The sequence below is a fragment of the Halteromyces radiatus genome (genome assembly GCF_025201355.1).
Source record: "Halteromyces radiatus strain CBS 162.75 chromosome Unknown BX664scaffold_5, whole genome shotgun sequence".
NCBI classification, from domain to species: Eukaryota; Fungi; Mucoromycota; class Mucoromycetes; order Mucorales; family Cunninghamellaceae; genus Halteromyces; species Halteromyces radiatus.
The window spans coordinates 1,163,001-1,188,502 of NW_026251691.1; the positions used below are offsets into that span (position 1 = coordinate 1,163,001).

The 25,502-nt window shown below is 33.3% G+C and overlaps 9 protein-coding genes across 9 annotated transcripts; 6 read left to right on the forward strand and 3 right to left on the reverse strand.

The window, feature by feature from the left end:
• Positions 1 to 377: 377 nt before the first annotated feature.
• Positions 378 to 1,623, reverse strand: BX664DRAFT_157495 (uncharacterized protein). The gene has a single exon (XM_051539921.1). The coding sequence runs from the start codon at positions 1,592 to 1,594 to the stop codon at positions 410 to 412; it is 1,185 nt and encodes a 394-aa protein (XP_051399090.1). The 5' UTR covers positions 1,595 to 1,623; the 3' UTR covers positions 378 to 409.
• A 2,092-nt stretch (positions 1,624 to 3,715) lies between these two features.
• Positions 3,716 to 5,795, forward strand: BX664DRAFT_335771 (TATA-box-binding protein). The gene is made up of 4 exons (XM_051545972.1): positions 3,716 to 3,993; positions 4,608 to 4,695; positions 4,858 to 5,118; positions 5,178 to 5,795. Exons 1-4 carry the CDS (start codon positions 3,809 to 3,811, stop codon positions 5,349 to 5,351), a joined length of 708 nt encoding a protein of 235 aa, XP_051399091.1. The 5' UTR covers positions 3,716 to 3,808; the 3' UTR covers positions 5,352 to 5,795.
• Positions 5,796 to 6,490: 695 nt separating this feature from the next.
• BX664DRAFT_265538 (uncharacterized protein) lies at positions 6,491 to 7,898 on the forward strand (the record flags this gene model as incomplete). The annotated part of the gene is made up of 4 exons (XM_051540862.1): positions 6,491 to 6,578; positions 6,648 to 6,744; positions 6,802 to 6,893; positions 7,030 to 7,898. 4 exons carry the CDS (start codon positions 6,491 to 6,493, stop codon positions 7,896 to 7,898), a joined length of 1,146 nt encoding a protein of 381 aa, XP_051399092.1.
• Positions 7,899 to 9,563: 1,665 nt separating this feature from the next.
• BX664DRAFT_265769 (stress-activated map kinase interacting protein 1-domain-containing protein) lies at positions 9,564 to 11,622 on the forward strand (the record flags this gene model as incomplete). The annotated part of the gene is made up of 6 exons (XM_051540872.1): positions 9,564 to 10,017; positions 10,140 to 10,214; positions 10,284 to 10,385; positions 10,707 to 11,188; positions 11,294 to 11,419; positions 11,482 to 11,622. 6 exons carry the CDS (start codon positions 9,564 to 9,566, stop codon positions 11,620 to 11,622), a joined length of 1,380 nt encoding a protein of 459 aa, XP_051399093.1.
• A 444-nt stretch (positions 11,623 to 12,066) lies between these two features.
• On the forward strand, positions 12,067 to 14,157 carry BX664DRAFT_335778 (uncharacterized protein). Its single transcript, XM_051545973.1, has one exon. The coding sequence runs from the start codon at positions 12,098 to 12,100 to the stop codon at positions 13,958 to 13,960; it is 1,863 nt and encodes a 620-aa protein (XP_051399094.1). The 5' UTR covers positions 12,067 to 12,097; the 3' UTR covers positions 13,961 to 14,157.
• Positions 14,158 to 14,745: 588 nt separating this feature from the next.
• On the forward strand, positions 14,746 to 16,281 carry BX664DRAFT_359963 (UDP-glucose 4-epimerase). The gene is made up of 2 exons (XM_051548123.1): positions 14,746 to 15,090; positions 15,238 to 16,281. Exons 1-2 carry the CDS (start codon positions 14,799 to 14,801, stop codon positions 16,245 to 16,247), a joined length of 1,302 nt encoding a protein of 433 aa, XP_051399095.1. The 5' UTR covers positions 14,746 to 14,798; the 3' UTR covers positions 16,248 to 16,281.
• Positions 16,282 to 16,997: 716 nt separating this feature from the next.
• On the forward strand, positions 16,998 to 19,281 carry BX664DRAFT_335787 (kinase-like domain-containing protein). Its single transcript, XM_051545974.1, has 6 exons — positions 16,998 to 17,381; positions 17,439 to 17,698; positions 17,783 to 18,017; positions 18,094 to 18,264; positions 18,317 to 18,480; positions 18,542 to 19,281. Exons 1-6 carry the CDS (start codon positions 17,264 to 17,266, stop codon positions 18,845 to 18,847), a joined length of 1,254 nt encoding a protein of 417 aa, XP_051399096.1. The 5' UTR covers positions 16,998 to 17,263; the 3' UTR covers positions 18,848 to 19,281.
• A 2,748-nt stretch (positions 19,282 to 22,029) lies between these two features.
• On the reverse strand, positions 22,030 to 23,720 carry BX664DRAFT_335797 (succinate dehydrogenase iron-sulfur subunit). The gene is made up of 7 exons (XM_051545975.1): positions 23,483 to 23,720; positions 23,319 to 23,426; positions 22,966 to 23,221; positions 22,769 to 22,908; positions 22,634 to 22,702; positions 22,365 to 22,504; positions 22,030 to 22,307 (listed from the first exon to the last, which is right to left on the reverse strand). Exons 1-7 carry the CDS (start codon positions 23,555 to 23,557, stop codon positions 22,235 to 22,237), a joined length of 861 nt encoding a protein of 286 aa, XP_051399097.1. The 5' UTR covers positions 23,558 to 23,720; the 3' UTR covers positions 22,030 to 22,234.
• A 208-nt stretch (positions 23,721 to 23,928) lies between these two features.
• Positions 23,929 to 24,777, reverse strand: BX664DRAFT_335799 (uncharacterized protein). The gene has a single exon (XM_051545976.1). The coding sequence runs from the start codon at positions 24,545 to 24,547 to the stop codon at positions 23,999 to 24,001; it is 549 nt and encodes a 182-aa protein (XP_051399098.1). The 5' UTR covers positions 24,548 to 24,777; the 3' UTR covers positions 23,929 to 23,998.
• Positions 24,778 to 25,502: the final 725 nt, after the last annotated feature.

The window sequence follows — 25,502 nt, forward strand, 5'->3', positions numbered from 1 at the left end:
ACAAAAAAATGTGAAGGTCCGAAAAGATCTACCTATGAAACAGAAATGGATAAAAATGGTTGATTGATAATGATATTATTATCACTAATAATAATAATAAATAGCAATGAAAAAAAAAGGAGGGGAAAAAAAAAACTCAGAGAGAAAGAGGGAGAAAAGTGTGAAAATCTGACTATCACTTGCCTAAAATGGCCACACTGTTTTTTTATGATATGAAGAACTCCAAATAAAGACAGAATTATATAAAACAACACGTATACGAATAGTTATAAATAAAACCCCTTATCATCTTCATTGACAGCACATCAAATCATCATAAATAAAAATAACCCATACATAATTTGTAGATGACACTCCTTTACTGACAACAACCATCATAATAATAATAATAAAAAAAAACCTTCTTTATTTATTTAATTTTCCCTAATTTTTTGTTTGCAAACTTCAACTTCGTCTGTGTTCTACCAACATCCCTATCTAATTCATCCAATAATTGATTTTGAGTTTCCAATTCGTCCCCAATGGCATATCCAACCTGTTTCTGTCTATTCAAGATAGCACTGAATTGTTCCACTTGTTGATCTTGATCTTCCATCAATTGTTGTTGATACTTCACAATTCCTTCATTATCCAATCCTCGTGTCACCTCGGTTTCCTTTGCCAATTGGTTTTGTTTGAATGCCGCCCCAAATGCTCGAGTACCTGTACTATTGCGTTGTACCATATTATTGTTATCACCCAATAAAGCTTTTCGGTCCATCATTCCTTTTCCATTTGTATTGTAATTCGTAGTATCAGTGACAGTGGGTGATGATGATCTGGATGATGTTGTTGAATGATGATTATTATTGTTGTTATTGTTGTTGGTATAAAGTAAATCATGATCTTGTCGTCCAGTACTAACCAATTTCAATAAAGCTTCCTTTTCTTCTTTAAGAGTATTCAACATATCTTGTCGTCGACGAAGTTCCCCTTCAGACATATATTGTCCAGTATGAACACCACCACCTTGAGCTAAAGCTTGTAAACCAGATTCCAGACTTGCTAAACGAGAAGCCAATGTCAATAATAACTTTTTTGCTTGCATGGTACAGTTATGAGAAGCTGAGATTTCATTACGAGCAATATGAGTAGCACGTTTGTTCATGAGAGATCTTGTTTCCCGAGCAGCTTGAGTCATTTCTTGATATTCATCCAACCAACTTTCTGAAGTATAAGAAGAAGCCATATCAAGTGGTCGTCCAGTTGGAATGGCAAGGAAGTTTCGCCATACTTCAGTTTGTCGCCATCGGTCATCTCGATCACTTAGTATCCCACGTACATAATCTTCTAGTCCTCGTCGTCGTTCTTCGGTTTTTTGTGGATCACCAAAAGTAGATGGAAATAGAGATTTGCTGGGGAAAGCAACAGGTGGAGTATGTTTCGGGTATATGGTACATAATTGATCATGGAGTTTTTTGAATTCAGAATATCGTTTCCAAACTTTCCAGTTGCGTACAGCTGCATGAACATCTACTTTGTATACTGTATGTGGTTTTGGTTGTTGTCGTGTTTCAGTTTCCCGTATAAATATCGCTTGAATCACTTCTGTCATTTTAATTGGGTATCCTTAAAAAAAAAAAAAAAAAAAGAGAGAAAAAGATAGGGAACAAAAAAAAAAAAATGCACATGGGAAAAATTAAAAAAAAAAAAAAGTCAAATGTCTTTCTCTTGTGCTCACTGGTTTCAATTCAGTGTCCGGTGCTTGTAACAACTCAGGATAACAGGGTCATGCAGGACCTATTGGAACATCTTCCATATATCTCTATTTGATTACTACGATTTTATTTCTACGGGGTATTTTTCAATTCAATCAATAATCATATCCTACTCTTATTAAGGTAGAATGTAGCAGGATATTTTATCATATATCATCCATTTCACTTTTTTTTTTTTTTTGTCAATGATACGTTTGACAATCCTGATTCCCTTTTTTTTTTTTGACATCTTTCACATGTATTGCATGGATGATGGTTCCTACATCGTTTTTTAGAAAGACATTGAACTCTATTCAGTATGACCAATTGATCAACTTTAAAAAATACTAACATTATTCAATGGTACAATCATGCCATCATATCGTTCATTATCATCCATCATCACATCATAATATGGAATCGCGTTGAACAATCAATAATATATTTTCTTTCAAGCTAAACTGCCCTAAAACAAAGGAGGTTATATTGAGGGAGTTTAAATCACAGACAAGAAAAGGTTCCCTGACCAAAAACTTACTATTAGAACGAATAAAATGATTGGATATGAATAGGATGACACATTTCCATATCATCCGACGGGTTCTTTTAACTCGGGAGTTTTTTTTTTTTTTTTTTTTTTTTTGATAGTGATGACCCAATCTCTTCTTTTTTTTTTTTCTTTCTTTTCCTTCTTGTTTGAAAACCCACTTTATTTTTTCTTTTCTTCTTTCTTTTCTTCTTCTTTTGAAACTTGATGGTGTCACATTCTACTTGTTTAACATGTCAAACAAGATAACAACAACTTAACTTAACTTATCATCGGCCTTTCAAAGCAAATCGCCCTTACATTTACTTATATTGATGATGAATGATGCGAACACTATCATCATCATCTTTTTTTTTTTTTTTTTTTTTTTGTACATCCTTTGCAACTCACAATCATCCTTTTGTCTTTTCGGCGGATATATAGATATCATATCCTTGTTTGGACTGGATTACAAGTAAGAAAAAAAATCATCATTCAAATCCTATTTTGTCGTCATCAAAAGAAAAACAAAAAAAAAAAAAAAACAAAACGTGATGAGAAATGACTAGTCTAGTTGATTTAGCCAAAATATGTGATGTAGATGTATATATGTGTGTGACCTCATTTTTCATGATGGTACACTAAAAGAAGAAAAGTGTCGGTCTGGAAAAGGCAATTTTCTTGATTAGTGGTTGGGACGTGATGTTAAATGATTGGATGTTCGATTTATTATTGTGTGATAGGGGAGTTTGGGAATGCGAAAAAAAAAAAAAATTAGGGGGGGGGAGTGAGGAGGTAAGGAAGGAGTTGGGAGGATTGAGAAAAAAAAAAGAAGGGGGGGACAAGTTAGTAAATAAAAAGCAACTAATATCATCATCATCATCATCATGTAAAAAGACAAAAGGAGAAAAGACAAAAGGGGAATAAGGAGATGCCAAGGAAAGGGAGGATTCAATAAAGGAAAATGGTAAGGATTAATTGAGTAAGATCTCTTTTTTTTTTTTTAACACGCATCAATCAAACATTGTCTTTTATCATTTTTTTTTTGTTTTTTTATTATTTATTTTGTATTTGTATTGTTCAAACATAATAAAAATAATGATTCTAATCTAAATCAATATTATATAAAATGAAGGGGAAGAATAAAAGTAAAATGTTGTATGATTCATATAGATAAATATAAAGAAAAAAGAGAGAGAGAGAGAGGAGAATGAATACTGATCGAATGAGAACAAGAGTTAAATCATCATCAACAATCGTAAAAAAGACAATAGAAAGAAAAACAAAGAACAAAAGAAGGACAAGGGGGGATGGGTTTGGATTTATAAGTTTTTTGGACTCGGAAGCATATTTATTACCCGACACCAAGCCACTGAGTTTAAAATAAAAGATATAAAAGGACCAGTCTTTCCTTTTTTTTTCAAAATTTTTTTTTGTTGTTGTTTTTGGGTTTTGTGGCTCTGACTTATCTTTTCTCAGTCTTTTTTTTTTTTATTATTCTTTTTTCTTTTTATTCATATATATATTACTTTTTAATTAATCAACAATGTCTGGATTCAATATTGCCACTCCATCTATGACTACACCTGCTATGCAAACACCTTCTATTCCTACACCTCATCACAATTCTACTCCATTTGCTGTACCATCAACACCAGCTCCTTTGGATGCACCAACACCTAGTAGAGATCAGAATCCTTATGCTGTTGCTGGTATTACACCTACTTTACAGTAAGTATTTCTTTTTCTTTAGTTTATTATCACTATATACCATTGTTTTTTGTTTCTATATTATTCTACATTACCCTTCATTACACTTTGATCCTTTTTGTTTTGTACTATTTTTTTTTTTTACACTGATTGACTACATTGATGGACGACGACGATGAACCTGTTTGTATTATGTACTTGATACTTGTTTGATATATGGATATTTTGTTTATATGGAAATGGAAACAGCAATAGATATTGGTGGTAGTGGACAAGGGGGGATGGTTATATGTTGATGGATGAGGATACGATATCCGCTTTTGTCATTGGATAGATTTCACCTACAACAACGACAGCAACAATGACATGTCTTTTTTTATATACTGTTTATCGTCTGTTATCATCTTTGTCGATCTTTGTTTTTGATTTTGTTTTTGTTATACCCTTTTTTTTTTTATCTCTCTTCATCATCGTCCATCATCATCAATGAAACACAACCAAAAAAGAATAAAAAAGAAAAACACACCGGTTCCCGCTGCGCCTCTCTCTCTCTCTCTCTCCTTATCATCTTCTTCATTGTTTGTATTGATTGAATTTGGAATGTCATTGACCTTTCTTTTTTTTCGTTTATATAGGAACATTGTAGCTACTGTGAACTTGGATTGTCGATTAGATTTGAAGAATATTGCACTTCATGCTCGGAATGCTGAATACAATCCAAAGGTACATTAAACAGAAAAAAAAATAGTTTGGGATATTGGGAAAAAAAAGAAAGCTAAACAATGATTTGGATTCATTCTTTTTGTTTTTATGATCATCATCCATATCTGGTTTGTCTCTCTTTTTGTTTTCTTTCACCTTTTTTTTTTTTTGTAATACCTACAGCGTTTTGCTGCTGTGATTATGCGTATTCGTGAACCCAAGACAACTGCTTTAATCTTTGCCTCTGGAAAAATGGTGGTAACTGGTGCCAAGTCTGAAGATGATTCGAAATTGGCTGCAAGGAAATATGCTCGTATCATTCAAAAATTGGGTTTCCAAGCAAAGTTTACAGATTTCAAAATTCAAAACATTGTTGGTTCTTGTGATGTCAAGTTTCCTATTCGATTGGAAGGATTGGCTTATTCTCATGGTCACTTCAGTTCTGTAAGTATCAAATATATTATATGATGATGATGATCACTGATCTGTCATTTATATTATAGTATGAACCTGAACTATTTCCTGGTTTGATCTATCGAATGGTGAAGCCTAAGATTGTGTTACTGATCTTTGTATCTGGCAAAATTGTATTGACTGGTGCTAAGGTTCGTGAAGAAATCTATCAAGCTTTCCAAGCTATTTACCCTGTACTTCAAGAATTCAAGAAAGGCGGTTAAAAGAATATTTCAAGACTGATGATCTGGCATCCACCCCCCAAAAATCCACTCCCTTTTATTATATCTCTTTCTATCACAAACACACACCTACTGTCTTTCTCACATATATACATACACAAATGACATAACACACAAAAAAAAACAAATCATTTTCTTTACACAACAATCTCATTACAAAAATCAAAAAAATTACCCTTTATATCAATTACACACCCTTTATCATTCTCTTTTTCCCTTTGTATGATTCAACCTTTTATTCATTTTTTTTTTCATGTACAAATAGTTTTATTCCTTTTATCTCTGCATTTTTTTATAGTAAATATATTTCCCCTGTCTCTCTCTTTATTTTTTTTTTATTTTCGCTTTATACTGTTCCTTTCTTTATCAATTAAAAAAAAAATCAAAAAACAATAAAAGCAAAGATGATTCTTATCATATGACCAGAATAATCACCTTTTTTTTTTTTTTTTTTTTTTTTTTTTTTTTTTAGTGATTGTCATAGTAAGGGGAATGATGATGTTGTAACAACAGCAGTGTGATAAGTAAGTTTATGAATGGACGATTGTTACTAAACAGTATGACGGGTAAACTACATAGGATGGAGAAAGAATCTGTTATAAAGAGATTGTTATAGTCATGGAAACGCACTATTCTTCGAATAATGCTTGATGATGACAATGGATGATCACTCATATCGACTTATTGTAATGATTTGTAAATACTTTTACTCTCAATCATGGTACTAGATTTATTAGAAGATAGGGTAACTTATAGGAAAAAAAAAAAAAAAAAAAAAAAAAAAAAGAGAAAGAAATTGATGGATTCAAAATCTTTTTTTTTTTTTGATCTATATGGACAATCACCTCATGATGGTGATACAAGTTTGATTTGAATTAAAGTGTATTTAAGAAAACCAATTAAAAAAAAGGGTACCTTTCCTCTGTACTTCTTGAACGGAGACTAAACAAAGAACTTAGATTTGAAAATTTTTTTCGATCTCGATTTCAATTTTTTTTTTCATTCTTTTATTCTTTTTCTTTTTCCCTTTTTTATTTTCTAAGCTTTGTATGCCCTGGATGGATGAAAAGACTCAAGTAGAATCAAGATTGGATGATTGTTCATCTATTCAATCCACTCATATGAAAAATGTGGAAAAGAAAACTTGGAAAGATCGTGTAGCCTTTTTACGAGATCCTACTTTTTGGAAAGTTGTTTTACTTGGTCAAGGTAGATTGTATATATTAAAAAAAAATATCTTATCTATTAACAAAGTTTTTTTTTTTTTTTTATATAAAGTACTTTCCTTATGTATTACTGGTACAAACGTAGTCACTACAAAACTTAGTAATGATTATGGTGTCTCTATTCCTACCACTCAAACTTTTTTGGTCTAGTAAGTTGAATGGTCTGAATTTTTTTTTTTAAATCTCATTTTTTTTTCTTTTTTTAGTGCCTGTCTTGCTATTGTGTATAATTCTTATGCTATCTATAAGCGTGGTATTCGTGGTTGGTTACTACAATTTTGGCGTCGTGGTATCTTTTGTAAGTTAAAATTTGGTCACATTGTATAATGAGATTAGAAAAAAAAAGGTGTAGATTGATCATCTGGTCTTTCTTAATCTCGGGAATTTTTTTTTCTTATCTTTTTTTTTTTTTTTTTTTTATGGAAATGACATAGATTTCATTTTGGGCTTTGTGGATGTTGAAGGCAATTACTTTGTGGTGAAATCTTTTGGATATACTTCAATGTTATCAGCTATGTTATTAGATTGTTGGAGTACACCTGTATGTATGATCTTATCCTTCTTTTTCCTCAAGGTACGTTATCGTTGGGTTCAATACTTGGGTGTATTCATTGCTCTTTGTGGTTTGGGTATGCTTGTGGCCAGTGATGTGATTACAGGACGAAACTATGATGCTTCAGATGCTCTGAAAGGCGATCTTTTCTGTTTATTGGGTGCTACTCTCTATGGTGTATCCAATGTCAGTGAAGAATACATGGCAAGAAAACATCCTTTATATGAAGTCATTGGTATGTTCACCTTCTTTGCTACCTTCATCAATTTGGTACAATTGTTTATCTTGGAACGTTCAGAATTCTCATCCTTGGTTGGTCAACCTGAAGCTGTGGGTATGATTATCGTTTATACGGTGTGTATGTTTGTATTATACTCCTTGGCTCCTGTGATGTTCCGTTTAGGAAGTGCTGTGCTTTACAATTTGTCCATCTTGACCAGTGATTTTTATGGTTTGATCTTTGGTTTGGGATTATTCGGTTACTCTGTCACTGTCATGTATCCTTTTGCTTATGTGATCATCATTGTTGGTATTGCTATTTATCATATCTTTCCTGCACCTCAACCTATCATGGGCTCTTTCGATAAAGAAACTGCTGAAGCGGAACGTCGACAACTCTTCGGTCTTTCTCCCGTTAATGATATCGAACAACAACAAGAGGAACATGATCATCCTGATATTCAAGAAACAACAACTTTGGAAAGCAATCATCAAAAGGTGGAAGTAGCTGGTCATCCTTCTGGTATCTGATCTTAGGTCCTTTTTTTTTCCTTTTGTTTTTTTTAGCATCTTCATATTTTTCTTTTTTTTTTACACTTCATTATTCCTTATTCATGTATATCATCTTTTTTTTATGTTAATTATTATTCATCTTGTATACTAACACTACGGCTGCCCTTATAGTCTTTTGGCATGTCGTCGAATAAAAAAGACTGTTTTCATGATTATATTGGTTTTGATTTGATGATGATTATTCTTTTTTTTTTTATAGGTACTTTTTTTTTTTTTTTCCTTGGTTAATGACGCCTGAAATATACCTTTTGTATCTGAAATCGTCGTGAGTTTCCTATGGTTTGGTTAATAGGTAAGTGGAATCTAGTCTTTAGTAATAGTAGTAGTTTATTTTTTTTAATACTAGTTTGTCACCTATCTTGATATATTTTACAACAATAAAAATAAAAAAGGAAGTTACTTTTTTTTATCAGTTGTATAGGATTCTTGCGGGGAGTGAAAATACCTAATCCTTTTGAGCTCTTCATTCCTTTTCCTCCTCTTTTCCTTTTTTTTTTTTTCCTTTTTCTTCTTTTTTCTTTTATTATTATTGTTATTATCATATTCCCCATATATATTTTTTCTTTTTTTATTACTTAAATAAATGACACATGGCCCTTACAACTGATGCTGAATTCTTGATTCACATGATGCGTATCAAGTTCTTACGTATGGATGATCGTGGTGAACGTATCATGTCTTTTCCTCCTACTGTCATGTCTGATGATTACGTCCGCTTAGCAGCACCTCGTTACCCAGAAATGCAATACTGTTATTCTCCTGCTTATGATATGAACGGTTCCAAAGACAATCCCATCTTTGGTACAAGTCTTATTAGTAGTCCTCGTACTAAACGAACTCAATATCGACCACGAAAGAAAACTATCAACACGGACGATGTTACTACAACTACTGTTACTGCTGCAGGTGGTGGAGGCGGTAATAACGATCTGAAACACCTTGCTACAACAAATACAAAGTCTCCAAGTGCTTTGACTTCATCAAGGTTTGATTCCTCTTCGGATAGTGATGACGATGTGGAAACAGAATTTGGAATCAAGTAAAGACTCAAAAACATGAAGTGGAACGAAAATAATAGTCATATTAACTAATTACTTATTATATATTTGTTTTTTTTTTCTCTCTATCATTAGCCAGTATAAACGAAGACCAACATTAGACAGTGTAGTACGGAATAATAAGACAACACAGGATGACACTATCACCATATTCTCACAGGGCGGTACAAGTGAACTTACTACGTCAGCTTCGTTACATCCTTCCATGGAATCCAATATTGATCCTTCCCCACGGTCTTCCCTTGATGTTATTGATGCAAACACTCAAGAAAATTCCTTACCTTTTATGCAAGTTGCTTCTATTGCTCCTCGTGCATCTCTGGATACCAGTCGATACTCAAAACCAAACGTATTTTCTCCACCTCCGGTTCCTCCACCAAAGACCACAATCACAACAACTAGTGCAACTCCTTTACCACCGGCACCACCATTAACGACATCAACGACCAATACAAACTCAAATACAGTGAACAACGGACTTGTACCTTTAGGGAATGGGCCAAGTCATTTACAAACTCGAAGACAACAACAACAGCAACAACAACAACAACAACAATCACCCTTTATGATACCACCAACTACATCATCATCATCAACAACAACAACCATATCTACACCATCTTCTTCTTCCCCACCACCTGTAACGCAAGATACATCATCAACACTACAACCATCTCGAAGGTATCATATTATTCCTGGAAAGTCAGCATTATCAGCCATGATTGCAGCAAAAGCATCATCAGCAGAAAACCCCTTTTCAGAATACGCACATGCTTCTGGAAAAGGAAGTAGTCATCCCATAACTTTATGTGTTTATCTTCCTCATTCGACAACTCCTTCCAAACCTGTATCGCTGGTCGTCAGGCCAGATGCTATTATCGACGATGTTATTGGATATATTTTATATGATTATGTGGAACAAAAAAGGATGCCTGAATTGGACCAAGAAGTTTATGATTTGGCTCAATGGTTACTATTGATTGCGGAAGATGACGGCGAAATTGAAGATGATTTACCTGGTATGATTGAAAGAAAAAAAAAAAAAAGGAGAAGACTAGAAGAGTGGGAGAATATACGTAAACGTATATGATCCTTACTTTTACTAAATTATTATATCTCTATATTATATTCTCTTTTATAGCTCCGGATCGTACTCGAAGAATTGATATGGTGAATTTTGATCAATATGCTCTTTGTCGTGCTAACCCATCTCAAGGTAAAAGAAAAAGATGAAAATGAGGGGAGTGTCATTCGATTATAGTACTGATTTTATTTTTTCTCTTAGCCAAACAAAATGAACAAATACGGGCAAAACTTGGTAGATCGAAACCAGATCTGGAATCTCTTAACAAAAAACCAAGCATGGTATTGGGACCAACTATCAATGGTACAACATCAACAACAACATCATCTTCACTTTCATCATCGACAGCAGCAACAGCGGCAACAGCAGCAATAGCAACAACAACAACAACAGCAACAGGTACAAATATCAATGGAACAGAGAACAATCATACGCTACTTGCGCCAAATATGTCTAAAGGTACCTCAGGTTCAGTCAGTCATTCAGCATCTAGCAATGGTGATATCATGATGAATACTACAGTCCAACCGTCAACAAACCAGCTCCTTCATTTACCATCATTACAACATCAACAAATGGAAACGAGTCCTTCAACTACTACTCCAAGCATGACAACACCAACAGGTATGCCTATGACAGCGGCAGATACTGATTCATCTTCGATAGCGGTACCAGTGCCATCATCCAAGGCAGTATTGACCAAGGCAGCACTTCCGATGACGCCAATCAAGTACTTTAGAATTCGATTGATGACAAGCGAAGAAGTTGCAGCAACAACTACGATTCCTGTATCTGCGGAAATGTTTATTGGTGACGTACTAGAACTTGTATCTCGTAAACGAAAACTGGATCCCAATGAATATATTCTGACGATTTCTGATTCTAATGTGGTGATCTCTAATGATACAGCTGTACAATATTTGAAAGATGTGGAAGAATTGACCTTGACCAAGAAAGGAAACGCTTTGACAGTACCACCGTCATCCTCCAATCCTCTTTGGCGCTCTCCTATCAAGAAAAGAAAAGAAGATACTCATGCACCTATGTATTTCAATACTGGTGATATCAACAAACAACCTAGTGACAATTTTCTTCAACAATACAAGGTAAAGAATAGAAATAGATAAATAAATAAAAAAAAAAAACATTATCATTTTTATCAATACAAGTGAACTCAATTTTTTTTTTCTCTTTTGTTTTTTTCAATATAGAAATATAATGTCAATCGAAAAACCCCCATGTTTGTTGGAAAAAGGGTTAGTGTTCTCGCTATTGACGGAAATTACATACATTTGATGCCTCCAGAACATAAAGGAATGTTTGATTCAGTGAAAACGGTAAGATATACATATATTAAGCGGTAAATAGGTTCACTCACCCCTCCTTTCTTTTTGCATAGACTTCATTCCATGTTAGTGCAATTCGATCATGCAAACAAAGTAAAAAGGTACCAAGCAATTTCAAGATTGGTGTGATGAAAGAAAGGGATTATAAGACTTATGAATTGGAAGCAGAAACATCCAAAGAAGCCTGTAAGTAATATAAACCAAAAAAAAAAAAAAAGTAGAAGATGAACATATCTATTTATTACTTTTGTTTGATTTTTATAGATGAAATTTGTGCTAGAATTCGGTTTTTGATTCAAATGAATAAAGGATCTGGGACTTTATAGTAATATCAATCAATAAAGAATATTCTTGTTCATTTACTCTGTTTTATATCAATCAAAAATGACTGTTTATACTATACTGATAGAATACACTGCATGATTTTGTAGAATGTGTAGGAACTTATTTTAATCGTTATAAAGATAGAATTTCTTCATCATTGCCCAATGGATCGATAAGGGGCTTTCAGAGGATCACAAAAAAATTTTTTTTTTTTTTTGCTGTACTCACTTTTTTTTATGCCAGCTCACCCGAAAAAGTACCAGACCGTTTATTTATTTTTTTTAACTTTTTTTTTTTTTTTTTTCTTCCTCTTCCTTTTTTTCTCTTTATACATTATTATTATATATGGTTACGCTGATTCCTTCATGTTATAATGAAGACCAAACTGCACCTTCTGCTGAATCCTCTTTTACACACCACACCACTTCCAGTCATCTTATCCAACTTACCAATGTTATATCGAAACTGATACAAATTGTTTTGAGGTCAAGACTCGGGTCAGATTACTACTGTATACGCCATGCCGCAACTCACCAATCCAATTGCTATCTTACTATTACTCCACATGTTTTACCTCAGAATATATCAACAACAGGATGGGAATTAGGGATGCGAATATATCACCAAACTACCTTGTTAGAGCACTGGATCATTAAATACAATCCTTTCACCACCTCAACTTCTATTACTCCAACAACAGCAACAACCAGCTCTAGTATTTCCTATTCTACAAATATCCTTTTACTTCTTCAATCAGCATACTCTCACACTCGTCTACTTCCAGTTCAGAATCTTTTGACACACTCTCAACTTACAAAGGAACAACTTGGATTTATGATAACAACAATACCATCCACTTTTTCGATGGAAACCATTACCACTACTGACAACAGTTCAACCCTTCCTTTTCTTGGCTGTCATTCTTCTCTTCCTACTACATCTGTATTGTTTGGACCTCAAGCTTCAGTGGCGACACATCATTTCCCAAAGGTTGACTGTATGGATCTCAAGGGACAACTATCTCTTCAAGTAATGTATGATGAGAATATTGGAAAAATCATGTCAACTACAGTACCAGGTTTTATTTTTGAATCCAACAAAGCGACAACAACGGATATCATCTTACCAGCAACCATTTCTTCTACTTCTTCTTCTTCTTCAACAACAATACCATCAGATAGTTGCTATCAACAACGAAAACAACAAAAGCAACAACAGGAACATCTTTTACTAGCTGTTACGCAACCAACAACAATGATTCAGCAGCTTCATATACCTACAAAGTCGACATCTTTTATTGGCGTTCGAAGGTTATCACGTCTGTCATTATCGGCATTACATGATGACGATGAAGAGAAGACACAACAAAAACAAGAAGAAGAAGAAGAACAAGAAAAACCTGATCAATACTCATTCTATGAATCATCACCATCTGCATTAACCATTCCCATGTCAACTTCACCTATTCAATATACCCACCATGGACATTCATTGGCATATTCCACTTCACCTTCAGCAACTTATCATCAACAGCGACGTTCTTCAATACCATTACATCATTACCATCAACATCATCATCATCATCATGGATTGGCAGGAAGTTATGAAGAATCATTACTTAGTGGACGAATGTCAACTCTTCAACCATCCAAACCTATCTGGTTTCATTGTCAAATTGGTGCCCTTGGTCATGGTCGTGTCAAATCTTCGTTGAAATGTCCTCCTCATCGTTCCGTTGTGTTTCCTGCTTTCTTTTATGATGGACAATCCAGTATGAATTCATTGAATAACAAGTGGATGGATGAATCTGTATCGACACCAGCATTTGCACCACCTCCGTATGTAGGTACAGTGGATCTGACGGTGGATGAAGATAACAAGCCATCACCTGGATATAGGATCCCTTCCAAAGGTCAATTACAAATCGCCATCAAGAATCCAAACAAGTCCCTTGTCAAGTTGTTTCTGATTAATTATGATGTATCCCAAATGCCTCGTAATACCAAAACGTTTTTAAGACAGAAATCATATTGCTCAACCTCTTTGAAATATGTTGTCCATATTCAACTTTGTCGTACTGAAAAGAACAGGGTATATCTTTACAAGCAAATCCGTGTTGTCTTTGTCAATCGTTGTATGGATGCTCGTGAACAATATCATGTGATATGTGAAGGACCGAATGAACCTGTGTATACCTCTTTAATTTAGTTATATTAGATTTGTTTAGTGAATAGAATATTGAAATAAATAAAGATGAATCTATTTTAAATCTAACAATGATCCATAGCACCAGTATTAAAAAAAAAAGAGGATTGTTCTTTATCATCATCTAATCCTCCTCTTACTTGATCGTTATATATTTATTTCTCTAGATAATGAAATGGATGATCTGTAGGAAAAAAAAAAAAAGAAAAGAAAATAAATAAATCTCATGACATGTATGCATGTGTACGACTTATAATATTAAAGCAAAATACAAAAAAATTCGGTAAGGTTCTGGGCTTTTTGATTAAAAGAAAAAGAAACTTGCTTGAAGCACTAAGACACGGGATTTAAAATGTGAATTTAATCCAATCAAAATGAATATTTTGGTTTAACTTACTGAGTGTATATATAGATGATGAATAAAAAAAATATAGATGAAAAAGAGAGTGTATATATAGAATGAGAGAAAGATAGAATAGAAAAACTGTTTTTGATATTATATAAATCATATATTTTAGTTTACAAGTAAAAAAAATAAGCTTTTTTTTTGATATTCATTTTTTGCGTAACGCTGTACCTATTACATTCTGGCGGACAAACTAAAAAAAAAAAAAAAAAAAAGCGATCCAAAACTTTTTTTTTTCTACTTTTCTTTTTTTTTTTTTTTCTTTCTCTCTTTTCTCTCTCATCTTCACTCCTTTTTTTTTTTTTTTTGTTTCTTTCTTTCCTCTCATTTTATTTTTGGATTGTGAAAACAATTCATTTAATTTATTTATAATTATAGTTTATTATTATTTTTTTTTAAAAAAAAAGAAAGGTGTCATTACGATAATAATACAAGATGAAAGTCATGAGGAATAATGGATCAAGCATTGCAACTGAAATAGATCAAATTGACCATTTTGGATCAAGAAAACGAAAACATAGACGATCACTTACACCATTACCTTCTCCTTCTTTATTAAATACTAAACGACGCCACTCTCAGCAACATCTTTTATCAACGCCATATACAAAAAAACATGTCCTTGTCACTGGAGGGGCAGGTTATATTGGAAGTCATACTGTTTTAGAACTATTGAATGCAAATTATTCTATTGTGGTTATGGATAATCTTGTGAATGCCAATTTAGGTAAGACCCTTTTTCATCTTTATTTATATATATATATTAGAAGAAGAAGGAGAGAGAGAGAGAATAGGAGTGAATGATGAAATGTTTATTTTATTATGATACTAACTTGAATTCTATTTTTGGTATATCTCCTTATTATTATTATAGAGGCTTTAGCAAGAGTAGAATATCTTTCTGGGAAATCCATCTATTTTGTTGAAGGCGATGTCACTTGTGAAAAGGATTTGGAAAAAGTATTTGAAGCATTTCCATTTTGGGCAGTGGTACATTTTGCAGCTATCAAAGCAGTGGGCGAATCAACACAAATTCCTTTGACATATTATCACAACAATGTCACAGGATCATTACTTTTATTTCGAATGATGGATCGTTTTAAAGTCAAGAATTTGGTCTTTTCTTCTAGTGCTACAGTTTATGGTGAACCAGAAATGATGCCAGTCAATGAAACAGCTAGTCTTGGACCAGTGACTAATCCTTATGGACGTACCAAATTATTTGTGGAGGAAATGTTACGGGATGTATGTGATTCCGATCCAGATTGGAATGTATGTTTATTACGATTCTTTAATCCTGTTGGTGCTCATCCTTCTGGTTTGATGGGAGAATGTCCTCAAGGTATACCAAATAATTTATTACCTTATGTCATTCGGGTTTTACAAGGTCATCTTCCATGTGTACAAGTATTTGGATCAGATTATGATACCGTGGATGGTACTGGTGTTCGTGATTATATCCATGTATGTGATTTGGCAACAGGTCATGTAGCAGCATTGAAGAAATTGGAAGAAGAATCAACAACAAATTTATCATCACCATCATCACCGTCACCATCCTCTTTTACAACAAAACCAATATTAAAACAAGAAGTAAGGCGTGGAAAATGTGTAGCATATAATCTTGGAACGGGTGCTGGTTACTCTGTTTTGGAAATCATTTATGCTATGGAAAAAGCAACTCAGAAGAAAATCCCTTACAAGATTGTGGAACGACGACCTGGGGATGTAGGTGTTTGTACTGCTGATGCTACTTTGGCTAATAAAGAATTAGGTTGGAAACCTTTATATACCATGGATGATATGTGTCAAGACATGTGGCGATGGACAAGAAGAAATCCCAATGGATATGATGGACCTCTTGTAGATGATGATGAATTATAGTTTTAGTTGATCAAATAATACTTCAAATAAAAGTGGAATTTGAATTCATCTGCGTGCTCTAAACTCGTTTTTGGCAAATTTGACATGTCTTTTTCCAAATTGGATTATATAGTTGACTTGTATTCTCAAAATTTTTTATCCCTACTCATCCCTTTTAGTAATAGTTGAAATCAATGCTTTTTTATTGATATCAATACAATTCACTTTTTTTTATTTGAAATAATAAGAGTGAGAAATTAATGATGATGGATATAAACTATAATGATTTAAGATAATGGTATGAATAAAACTTTTGGTCTGCAATCTCCGAAGTTTTTTTATCTTTTAGATCATATAGACAATACTGCGTGATGACCATGTTAAAAAGGCAAAGTAAAAAGCCTCAATATAGATCCCCGACATGAAATGTTTTTTTTTTTCTTTCTTTCTATTTTTCTCGGTTTCTTTTCTTTCTTTCTTTTCTTTCTTTTTATTTTTTATTTTTTATCTATATCCTTTACATTCCTTTTACTACACTCCTTTTATCTTCGTATCATCACTGTATACGTCTTTAACCTTAGGTAAAAAAAAAAAAAGATTCTTCTTTACTTTTTTTGAACCCCTTTTTTTAAATTGGATGGAGCACCAAAATAACTGGAAAAAAGTCATTTGATGATTCTATTTTTTTTTTTTTTTTTTTTTTGTTTTCGGGGGCACAAAAATCCTCATTTTGGTCTTTTTTTTTTTTTTACTTTTTCTTTCTTTCTTTGTTTTTTTTTTCTTCCTTGGTTACTTACATTCTATCTACATCTTGCATACTTGTGCTCAATAGATTCTCCTTATTTGAAACGGTTCCATCAAAAAGTAACAACCCACTTCTTCCTCGTCTTTATTTGATTCCCCTCCCCTCTCCTCTCTCTCTCTCTCTTCTTTCCCCTTCATCCTTCTCTTTGTTGTTTATTCCCCTCCCCTTTTCTTTCCTTTTTATTTTATTTTAGTTTTTTTTTTCCTTTTCTTATATATATATATACTTCATCATGCCTAGTCCAATGACTTCAACTCCATCTACTAGTACATCTTCTCATAACGTTGTCGGTGTTCATTACAAAGTAGGAAAGAAAATTGGTGAAGGTAGTTTTGGTGTCATTTATGAAGGTAAAACAAAAATAAATAATGTATATAACACATTATATTAATATATTATTATTATAGGTACCAATTTATTGAATAATCAGCAAGTCGCTATCAAATTTGAACCTCGTAAAAGTGATGCTCCACAACTACGTGATGAATATCGAACTTACAAAATTATGGCTGGTAGTGTTGGTATTCCCAGTGCTTATTATTTTGGTCAAGAAGGTCTTCATAACATTTTGGTCATTGATCTTCTCGGTCCCAGTTTAGAAGATATGTTTGATGTGTGTGGTCGTCGATTCTCTACTAAAACGGTTGCCATGTTAGCAAAACAAATGGTAATATATATATATATATATATAAATATAATATAATAATATACTCACCTTTTTTTTATTATTTATTTATTTCTTAATTTATAGATTAATCGAGTACAAACTATTCATGAAAAGAATTTGATATATCGTGATATCAAACCAGATAACTTTTTGATCGGCAAACCTGGAACGAATTATGCAAATAATATTTTTATGGTCGATTTTGGGATGGCCAAGTTATACCGTGATCCAAAAACAAAACAACATATTCCCTATCGTGAGCGAAAAAGTTTATCTGGTACAGCTCGTTATATGAGTATCAATACTCATTTGGGTCGTGGTAAGTTTTTTTTTTTTAAAAAAACTATTTTTTTTTCTTTCTTTATATCTCATCAACTTTATTATTATTACTATAGAACAATCAAGAAGAGACGATTTGGAAGCTCTTGGTCATGTGTTTATGTACTTTTTACGTGGTTCTTTACCTTGGCAAGGATTGAAAGCTGCTACCAATAAACAAAAATATGAAAAAATTGGTGAAAAGAAACAAACTACAAATGTCAAGGATTTATGTTACGGTTATCCTGGTAAAGTTGGTATCATTCTTCTTTGAAGTTGTACTAATTTATATATTTATAGAGGAATTCGGTATCTATTTGCAATATGTTCGGAAACTCGGATTTGAAGAATCACCCGACTACGACTTTCTCCGGGAACTATTTACCAAGGTGATCAAGAACTTGGGTCAAGTCGAAGACAATATGTATGATTGGTGTCTCTTGAACAATGGAAAAGGATGGGAGGTAATCAAACAACCTTTTTTTTTTTTTTGAATGACCATTCATTGTATATTCTTTTATATAGACTATGACGAAACGCCAAGCTTCACGCCAAGGTCTTCCTGCTCCTGCCAAAAAAGTAATTGAAAATAACTTGCGTCAAAATACTCAATCTTCTTCAAGACAACAACAATCAACTCCTCCATTACAACAACAACAACAATTATCGCACCAGCAAGATGTTCCTATCACTCATTTATCATCACCTCCTGCCGCTCAAGCTGCTGTGGTTGCTACAAATGCTGGCAATGTATCATCCAGTCAACGAGATCCTCATCAACAGAAGAAACCTGGTTTTTGGCAAAAGCTAACTTGTGGTTTATGTCAGTAGATAGATAATTCATTTTTTTTTACCCTTTGCCTTTTTTTTTTTTTTGATTTCCCACTTCACTCCTTTTGATTTTTTTGATTCATTTTTTTTTTTTTTGAACTTATACAATTTTTACAAGCAAGCTTCTAGTTAGTTTCATCACAAACAATTATCATATTTTACTTTATTCTTCATAGTTTTCCACCCAACTTAATAAAAAAAAAAAGAAATTCTTTTTTTCATTGGATACGACTCTTAAGGGATGATCGGATGTCCCTCTTTTTTCTTTTTTTGTACATTAGAATAGAGTTTGATGAACTCTTTTTTAGATTGAAAGATCTACACTGTTTTGTGACGATAGTGAAAGGATTCCTTTTTTTTTTTTCTACGAAATGGATTAGTTCGCCGCATATACTTTTTATTATCTCAAGTGATTCCTTTTTTTAAAAAAAAAAAAAAAGCTCCCGTACCTTTTTTCAATGATCCCGGTACATTTTGAATGAACAATAAGACAAATCAATGTGTGATTTTGCTTTTATTTTCTTATCCACATCGATCAATCCCATCCTTTTCTCCTTCCACTTTTTTTTTTTTTCAAAATATGAAGCAACTGTATCAGTATGCAATCTTGTTCTCTTTATCAAGTACTATCTTTTTTTTTTATTTGTTTATTTTTTATTAACTTCTGGTCTATGCCATCCGGTCTCTTCCTGTTTTGGCACTTAACAAAATTGCTTAATTTATTCGTGTACACAAAAGAAAGACATCAGGACAAAGTGGAGCTTTTTTTTTTTTTTATTATTATTGGAGCCTACATACACTGGAGTTTTTTTTTCTTTTTTTCCCTTGTGGATCGCGTTTATTACATATTACTTTTTTTTTTCCTCTACAATTGTGATTAGAAACCTATTGGGGCTCTCGACCATTTTTGCGGTGATTCATTTTATATGGATGATATAATTGATGATGATATGGATGATCGGAAAAAAAGAGGTATGGCAGATGATTCGTTTTTCTACAGTGGAAACTTGGATTAACGGCTTTTAGGAGCCAAGAAATTTTTACCTTTGCCGTTAATGAAAATTCAAAGTCCATTATCTTCAATATTTCACCGAGGTAAGTGACCTTTGTTTTTCTTTTTTTTTTTTTTTTTTTGCACAAAAGATTCTATAAGTTGTATTCATTCCTTTCCACAAGATATACACTTTTTATTTTCCTAATAACTGCAACTTATGAATAAACTGAATTGATGGTTTACTATTGATTTCTGTGGATGGTGGCTGATGATTGATTATGACTGATTAGGAACGATTGTCCGTTACGTCCCTATGATAAAAACGTTAAATATTCGTAATGAACGCTAACTTCAAAGCACGATACAACTTAAAACGCAGGATGGTCCACGGTGAGCAAGTGTTCCTGTACTTGGAAAGGGAAGATATCAAGATGCAAATCAAGACAATCCAGCAAAAATTTGAAGGAGTTCCTTCGTCAAGAATATACAACATGGATGAAACTGGTCTATATTATTCAGCATCACCTAAGTACACCATAGCCCATGCAGATAGCAAATCCGTCGCAGGTCAAAAAATCGACAAATCACGAATCACAGTTGCAGTCCTTGTTAATGGTGATGGATGACATCGAGCTGCTTATTACATTGGAAAGAAAAAAAAAAGTAAGCATGTATGATACAAAATCACTATGTAATACTTACTAAATTTGTATATTCTCATGTAGCAATTTAAAGCTCTCCATTATTGGCACAACGACAACGCTTGGATGCAATTTTCTCAAAAATCATCACTATCGTGCGTGTGGCGACAAAGGGGAAAAGTGTTATTTGCTACTGGACAACGCATCAAGTCACAAGAAACTACCATCCACCGCTAACATTGAAGTCATCTTTTTGCCACCAATCACCACCTCAAAACTTCAACCATTGGATGCTGGTATTATTGCTGCTTACAAAAAGCGTTATAGGTATGATCATCATCACAAGCAAAAAAAAAAAAAAAAAAAAAAAAATCCATCTGTATAATAATGAGTCCTTTTTTTGTTGTAGGGAAAGGCAATATCTGAAGGCTGCAGCTCGCTTCCGTATTGGAGACACAAAGCATCTTTTCAAGAATGGATCTCTGGCTATCGATTGGTCCAATGCAATCATAAAACGAGCCATCAAGTCATCTTCCATTACAAACTGCTTCAAAAAGACAGAACTTGTGGACCTTTGCAATGATTTTCAGGAAGCTCAAGTGGACCTCTCAAACATGGATGAAGAGCCGATGATCACGGGTATACAAGAATCGTTTGATGTGCTTTTTGGTGAAGGCTTTGCGGATGTAACGAAGGATGTCGATATTATAGCGACTGAAGCTCCTTTGCATAACAACACTTTGGATGATTGAAGAGAAGAAAATGCCTTGGGGACAGCAAAAAGGGAAACTAATCGTCATCCTTTTATACGATGATCCTTTGGATTACGACATCAAGGAAGCAATGCGGGCTCACACAAGTCAAACCCACCTGATAGATTATTTTCATAAATCGTAGATTGTTCTTTTGTAACACAAATCATAGAAAAAATAAAGTTTGTTTTCTTTTATACTGCCATATTTAGGGGTTAAAAATGAGTCTACTACACCTTTTTTTTTTTTTTTTGGTCGATTTTGACCGTTCATCCAAGACCTGCCATTAATTCAAGTTTCTAAATATATATTTAAAAAAGAGAATCAATATATCCATGTCAATGATGATTATTGGGTGGCAATATTGATCATCAACTTGGTATTCATTGCATGGATAAGTGATAAAATGAGATGATATTAGATTACTTTTTTTAAGAGGTGGTAAATTGATGGGATGATCATTATTGAATGAGCGTTGACGATATTAACATTTTAATTTACTCTATAAACCGAGAGTAAATTAATACAATTGAAAGAGAATATCTTCATATAAGTTGGTGCAATGATGCTTTTTGAGTGACAAAAGTATACATCGATACATGTCTACCCCGGTTCCAAAAAGACCCAAACATTTAATGAGTAATCCAAAAGAGAAATCGATAAAGTTCCCAAAAGAAAAGCAATGGTTAGATGAATCCTAATAAGAATAAATCAAAAGAGATGGATGGACAACAACGAATCGTATATTCAAGTAAACTTTACAAAAATCAAAATTGGAAAACAATATAGAGACAACGAAAAAAATGTTTTATCTTTTATTCGTTCTTTTTTTTTTTTTTATTGATGAAGAGTACAAACAAAAGATACATGGATATTTCAAATAAAAAAGACCAAACAAAAAAAAAAGTGAGTGTGTATATAATCATGAAGAGAATAAAACAGGAAAAAAAAAGGGTAGAACGAAAATGATGGATTGGGGTAATAAAGAAAGCTATAATATCTATTCCTTGGCCATCATAAGCTTAATTTCGGCAATAGCGGTACCAGGAGCCAAACCCTTAGGACAAGTTTTACTATAATTGAAGTAGATATTAGTATCTACCTCAATAATTCTAGTTATTGATTCTTACCTGCAGTTCATGATGGTGTGGCAACGGTAAAGAGACATCTTGTTTTGAAGCTTGTCACGACGTTCAACACCGAATTGATCACGAGAATCAATCATCCAACGGTAAGCTTGCATAAGAACAGCGGGACCCAAGTATTCTTCCTATTGTAATAAAGTCAGATTGTTTAATATTTACCATATACGTATAACTATGATAATCTATAAAGGAACTTTGTTGTATCTAATCTTGATTCCCCTATATAGAATTATCTTGATCCTAAAGATACTTACTTGGTTCCACCAGTAAGAGGGACAAGAGGTAGAACAACAAGCACAGAGAATACATTCATAAAGACCATCCTAATAAAAAATAATAAAAAAAAGAAATGAGTCATGACCTTTTTTTCCTTGATCATTTTTACTTACCAACTTCTTTCTATCTTCAATGGATTGCAAATTTTCCTTGCCATCAGTAGGACCTTGCTTTTGCTTAAGGTAAGGTTCAATACTCTTGTATTGATTGTAAAAGTGAGTAAGATCAGGCACCAAATCCTTAACAATGTTCACTAATAAAAAAAAAAAATCAATAATAAATAAAAAATAATAATGATCATTTCACTTACTATGAGGCAAAGGATAAATCTTGAGAGGCTTGGTGATATCACGATCAATCTTGGAAATACAAGCCAAAGTGTTTCCACCTTCAATGTTCATGGCACAGGAACCACAAATACCTTCACGACAAGATCGACGGAAGGTCAAAGTAGGATCTTGTTCATTCTTGATTTTGATAAGAGCATCCAAAACCATAGGTCCACAGGTATTCAAGTCGAGTTTGTAAGTTTCCAAACGAGGCTTTTCGGTGGGTGTATCAGGATTCTATATATAATATAGAGAATTTATCATTAGTTCATTCATCAATAAAAAAAAAAAAAACAAACTTATATATATAAATTATAATAATTGTTATTATTACCCAACGATAGATTTCAATGGTCTTATATTTAGGTTCCTTCTTGAGAGGTTGATCGGTAGCAGTGGCCATGTTGTTGCTGCTAGAAGTTTGCAATGAACGGATCAAAGGCTATAACAAAATGATTAGATGTCTTTTTCATTCAAAAATTAGTTTTTTATCTTTACCGAACCAACAGCAGGCATCAAACGAGTACGAGTGGACAAAGAAGCAGTTTTCAAAGCTGAAAGAGTGAAAGACATGATGGTGAATCAAAGAGAAAAAAAAGAGTGGGGAGATTGAAGAATGAATAAATTTTTCAAAAAAAAAATAAGAATAAAGTGAAAGGTCTTATATAGCTTGTTTAACAGCGTCTACAAGAAATATAAATCAATGGGTTCAATGTAACAAAAGAAAAAAAAAAAATGGAAGGAAAAAAAAAAAAAAAAAAAAAAAAAGAGGAAAAACAATTTTTTTTTCTTTCTCCACTATACACACAACCCCCCCTAGCTATGACCCCGCAGGGGTGTACGTTCATCACTGACAAAAGTCGACTGCTGAGTTACAACTCTCTGTCCCACTCACCATCTTCCATAATCACTTGACAGATTTTTATATAAATTTGGGTACAAAATTCCAAGAATCATCTATTTCTTTTATTATTTCATTGAATATATATAACTAATAAGTTAAATAAACTAAAACTAAAATGCATATTGGAATTCCTCCATAGGAAGACCCAGTAAATGTCTTCGTCTTGCTTCATTTCTTGCCTTGTCACGAATGTCCACATTTGTGCGTTTACTGAGACGTTCAGCAAATCGTTTTTTGATATCAATCCAATATTTACCCTTGAATATCCTTAATCCTTCCTTGAGAGCATTAAATTCATCATCAGTCCAGATATTGTACCGATGAGATATTGAACGTGATGGTGATGAATGTAATCGCCGATGAGGTCGAATCGTTGTTGGAAGATGACGTCTTGCACCCACTTGATCAGGAAGATTTTCATTGTTAATGTTGGTATCCCATCCTCTTTTTATTTCGCTGATCCCTATTCCGATCCTGTCAGATGGTTGATCACTTGTATTATTTGATGTATGTTCTGCTATTGATTTTTGTGATGACTGTAATGCTGATGATGTCGATGATTCTGCTTGCTGGCGTCGGTGTGCTGCTTGTATCCCTTGTCGCTTTGTTTGTGATACTAATGCTGATGGTGAATATAGATCCTCACTAATAGAATCCATGGTTTCTGCTGATGTATGATTAGATGTTGATGGTAGGCTAGTTCTATATCCTGTAGCTGCTGATATCGTTTGTCTTTTGTAAGGATGGTCGATTTGATCACTAATACGCAAACACACACACAGATGCCCATGTGAACAAAAGATGAAAGATAAAAAAAAAAAAAAGGTGAGAAAACTGAATTATACAGCCATTGAATTCACATATAAAACGTGTTTTTTTTTTTTTTTTTGAGGAGAACTTGTTTACCTTGAATGACTTCGTTTCCTTCCAGACACAAAATTAGCATCAGTTTGATCCACCACGTTATCACCATCAATACTAGAGTCGACAGAAGAACGAGTCGATAGTACTTCTTTACCGCTGCTGCCTTGGATATTACTTCTATTGTCAGATGAGTCAAATATTTCCGTTTTGTCATTGGTGTTGATAATTTGGTTTGGTTGTACTTGAGTTGTTTCTGTGGATGTCGTATGAATAGGACTGTTTCTACTAGTGATATGAATTGCATGTTTTTTGGCGGAAGGTGCTGGCTGGATGGAGGAGGTATCTGAACCATTAAGGTGTGGTTGTTCTTGAATTGCTTCTGTAGGAGATAAGTAGATAGAGGAAGTGTCAGAGTCATCGCTAGTAATGTGATGCGAAGGTTCTTCAGTTGATTTTGCTAAAGTTGGGTGAACAGGAGAGGTATCAGGTTTGTTGTTGTTCAACTTTTGAAGATCGATGACTGTGTCATTTGTTCTTGCTTCTTGTACTGAGCTATTGTTATCGTCAGTGACATTATGTTTCTTAAACTTGATTCCAGTTGCTGATTTTCTTTGCATATAGATATCGACATTATCAAGAGTATTTGGTTCAAGTAGAATCTAAATAAGATATATATTGTATGTATATATTGTATGTAAGTATTAAACCATATATAATTCTTTTGATTTTTACTTACCTTATTCACAGATA

What these genes read in the sequence shown, in the direction of transcription:
- BX664DRAFT_157495 (XM_051539921.1), bottom strand. Translation starts at nt 1,594, where the DNA reads ATGACAGAAGTGATTCAAGCGATATTTATACGGGAAACTGAAACACGA.
- BX664DRAFT_335771 (XM_051545972.1), top strand. Translation starts at nt 3,809, where the DNA reads ATGTCTGGATTCAATATTGCCACTCCATCTATGACTACACCTGCTATG. An exon ending in GGTATTACACCTACTTTACA is followed by an intron (nt 3,994 to 4,607) that starts GTAAGTATTTCT and finishes TCGTTTATATAG; the next exon opens with GAACATTGTAGCTACTGTGA. An exon ending in ATGCTGAATACAATCCAAAG is followed by an intron (nt 4,696 to 4,857) that starts GTACATTAAACA and finishes TAATACCTACAG; the next exon opens with CGTTTTGCTGCTGTGATTAT.
- BX664DRAFT_335778 (XM_051545973.1), top strand. Translation starts at nt 12,098, where the DNA reads ATGGTTACGCTGATTCCTTCATGTTATAATGAAGACCAAACTGCACCT.
- BX664DRAFT_359963 (XM_051548123.1), top strand. Translation starts at nt 14,799, where the DNA reads ATGAAAGTCATGAGGAATAATGGATCAAGCATTGCAACTGAAATAGAT. An exon ending in TCTTGTGAATGCCAATTTAG is followed by an intron (nt 15,091 to 15,237) that starts GTAAGACCCTTT and finishes TTATTATTATAG; the next exon opens with AGGCTTTAGCAAGAGTAGAA.
- BX664DRAFT_335787 (XM_051545974.1), top strand. Translation starts at nt 17,264, where the DNA reads ATGCCTAGTCCAATGACTTCAACTCCATCTACTAGTACATCTTCTCAT. An exon ending in TTTTGGTGTCATTTATGAAG is followed by an intron (nt 17,382 to 17,438) that starts GTAAAACAAAAA and finishes TTATTATTATAG; the next exon opens with GTACCAATTTATTGAATAAT. An exon ending in CCATGTTAGCAAAACAAATG is followed by an intron (nt 17,699 to 17,782) that starts GTAATATATATA and finishes CTTAATTTATAG; the next exon opens with ATTAATCGAGTACAAACTAT.
- BX664DRAFT_335797 (XM_051545975.1), bottom strand. Translation starts at nt 23,557, where the DNA reads ATGTCTTTCACTCTTTCAGCTTTGAAAACTGCTTCTTTGTCCACTCGT. An exon ending in CCTCTTACTGGTGGAACCAA is followed by an intron (nt 22,505 to 22,633) that starts GTAAGTATCTTT and finishes TTATTACAATAG; the next exon opens with GAAGAATACTTGGGTCCCGC. An exon ending in CACACCATCATGAACTGCAG is followed by an intron (nt 22,308 to 22,364) that starts GTAAGAATCAAT and finishes CTTCAATTATAG; the next exon opens with TAAAACTTGTCCTAAGGGTT.
- BX664DRAFT_335799 (XM_051545976.1), bottom strand. Translation starts at nt 24,547, where the DNA reads ATGGATTCTATTAGTGAGGATCTATATTCACCATCAGCATTAGTATCA.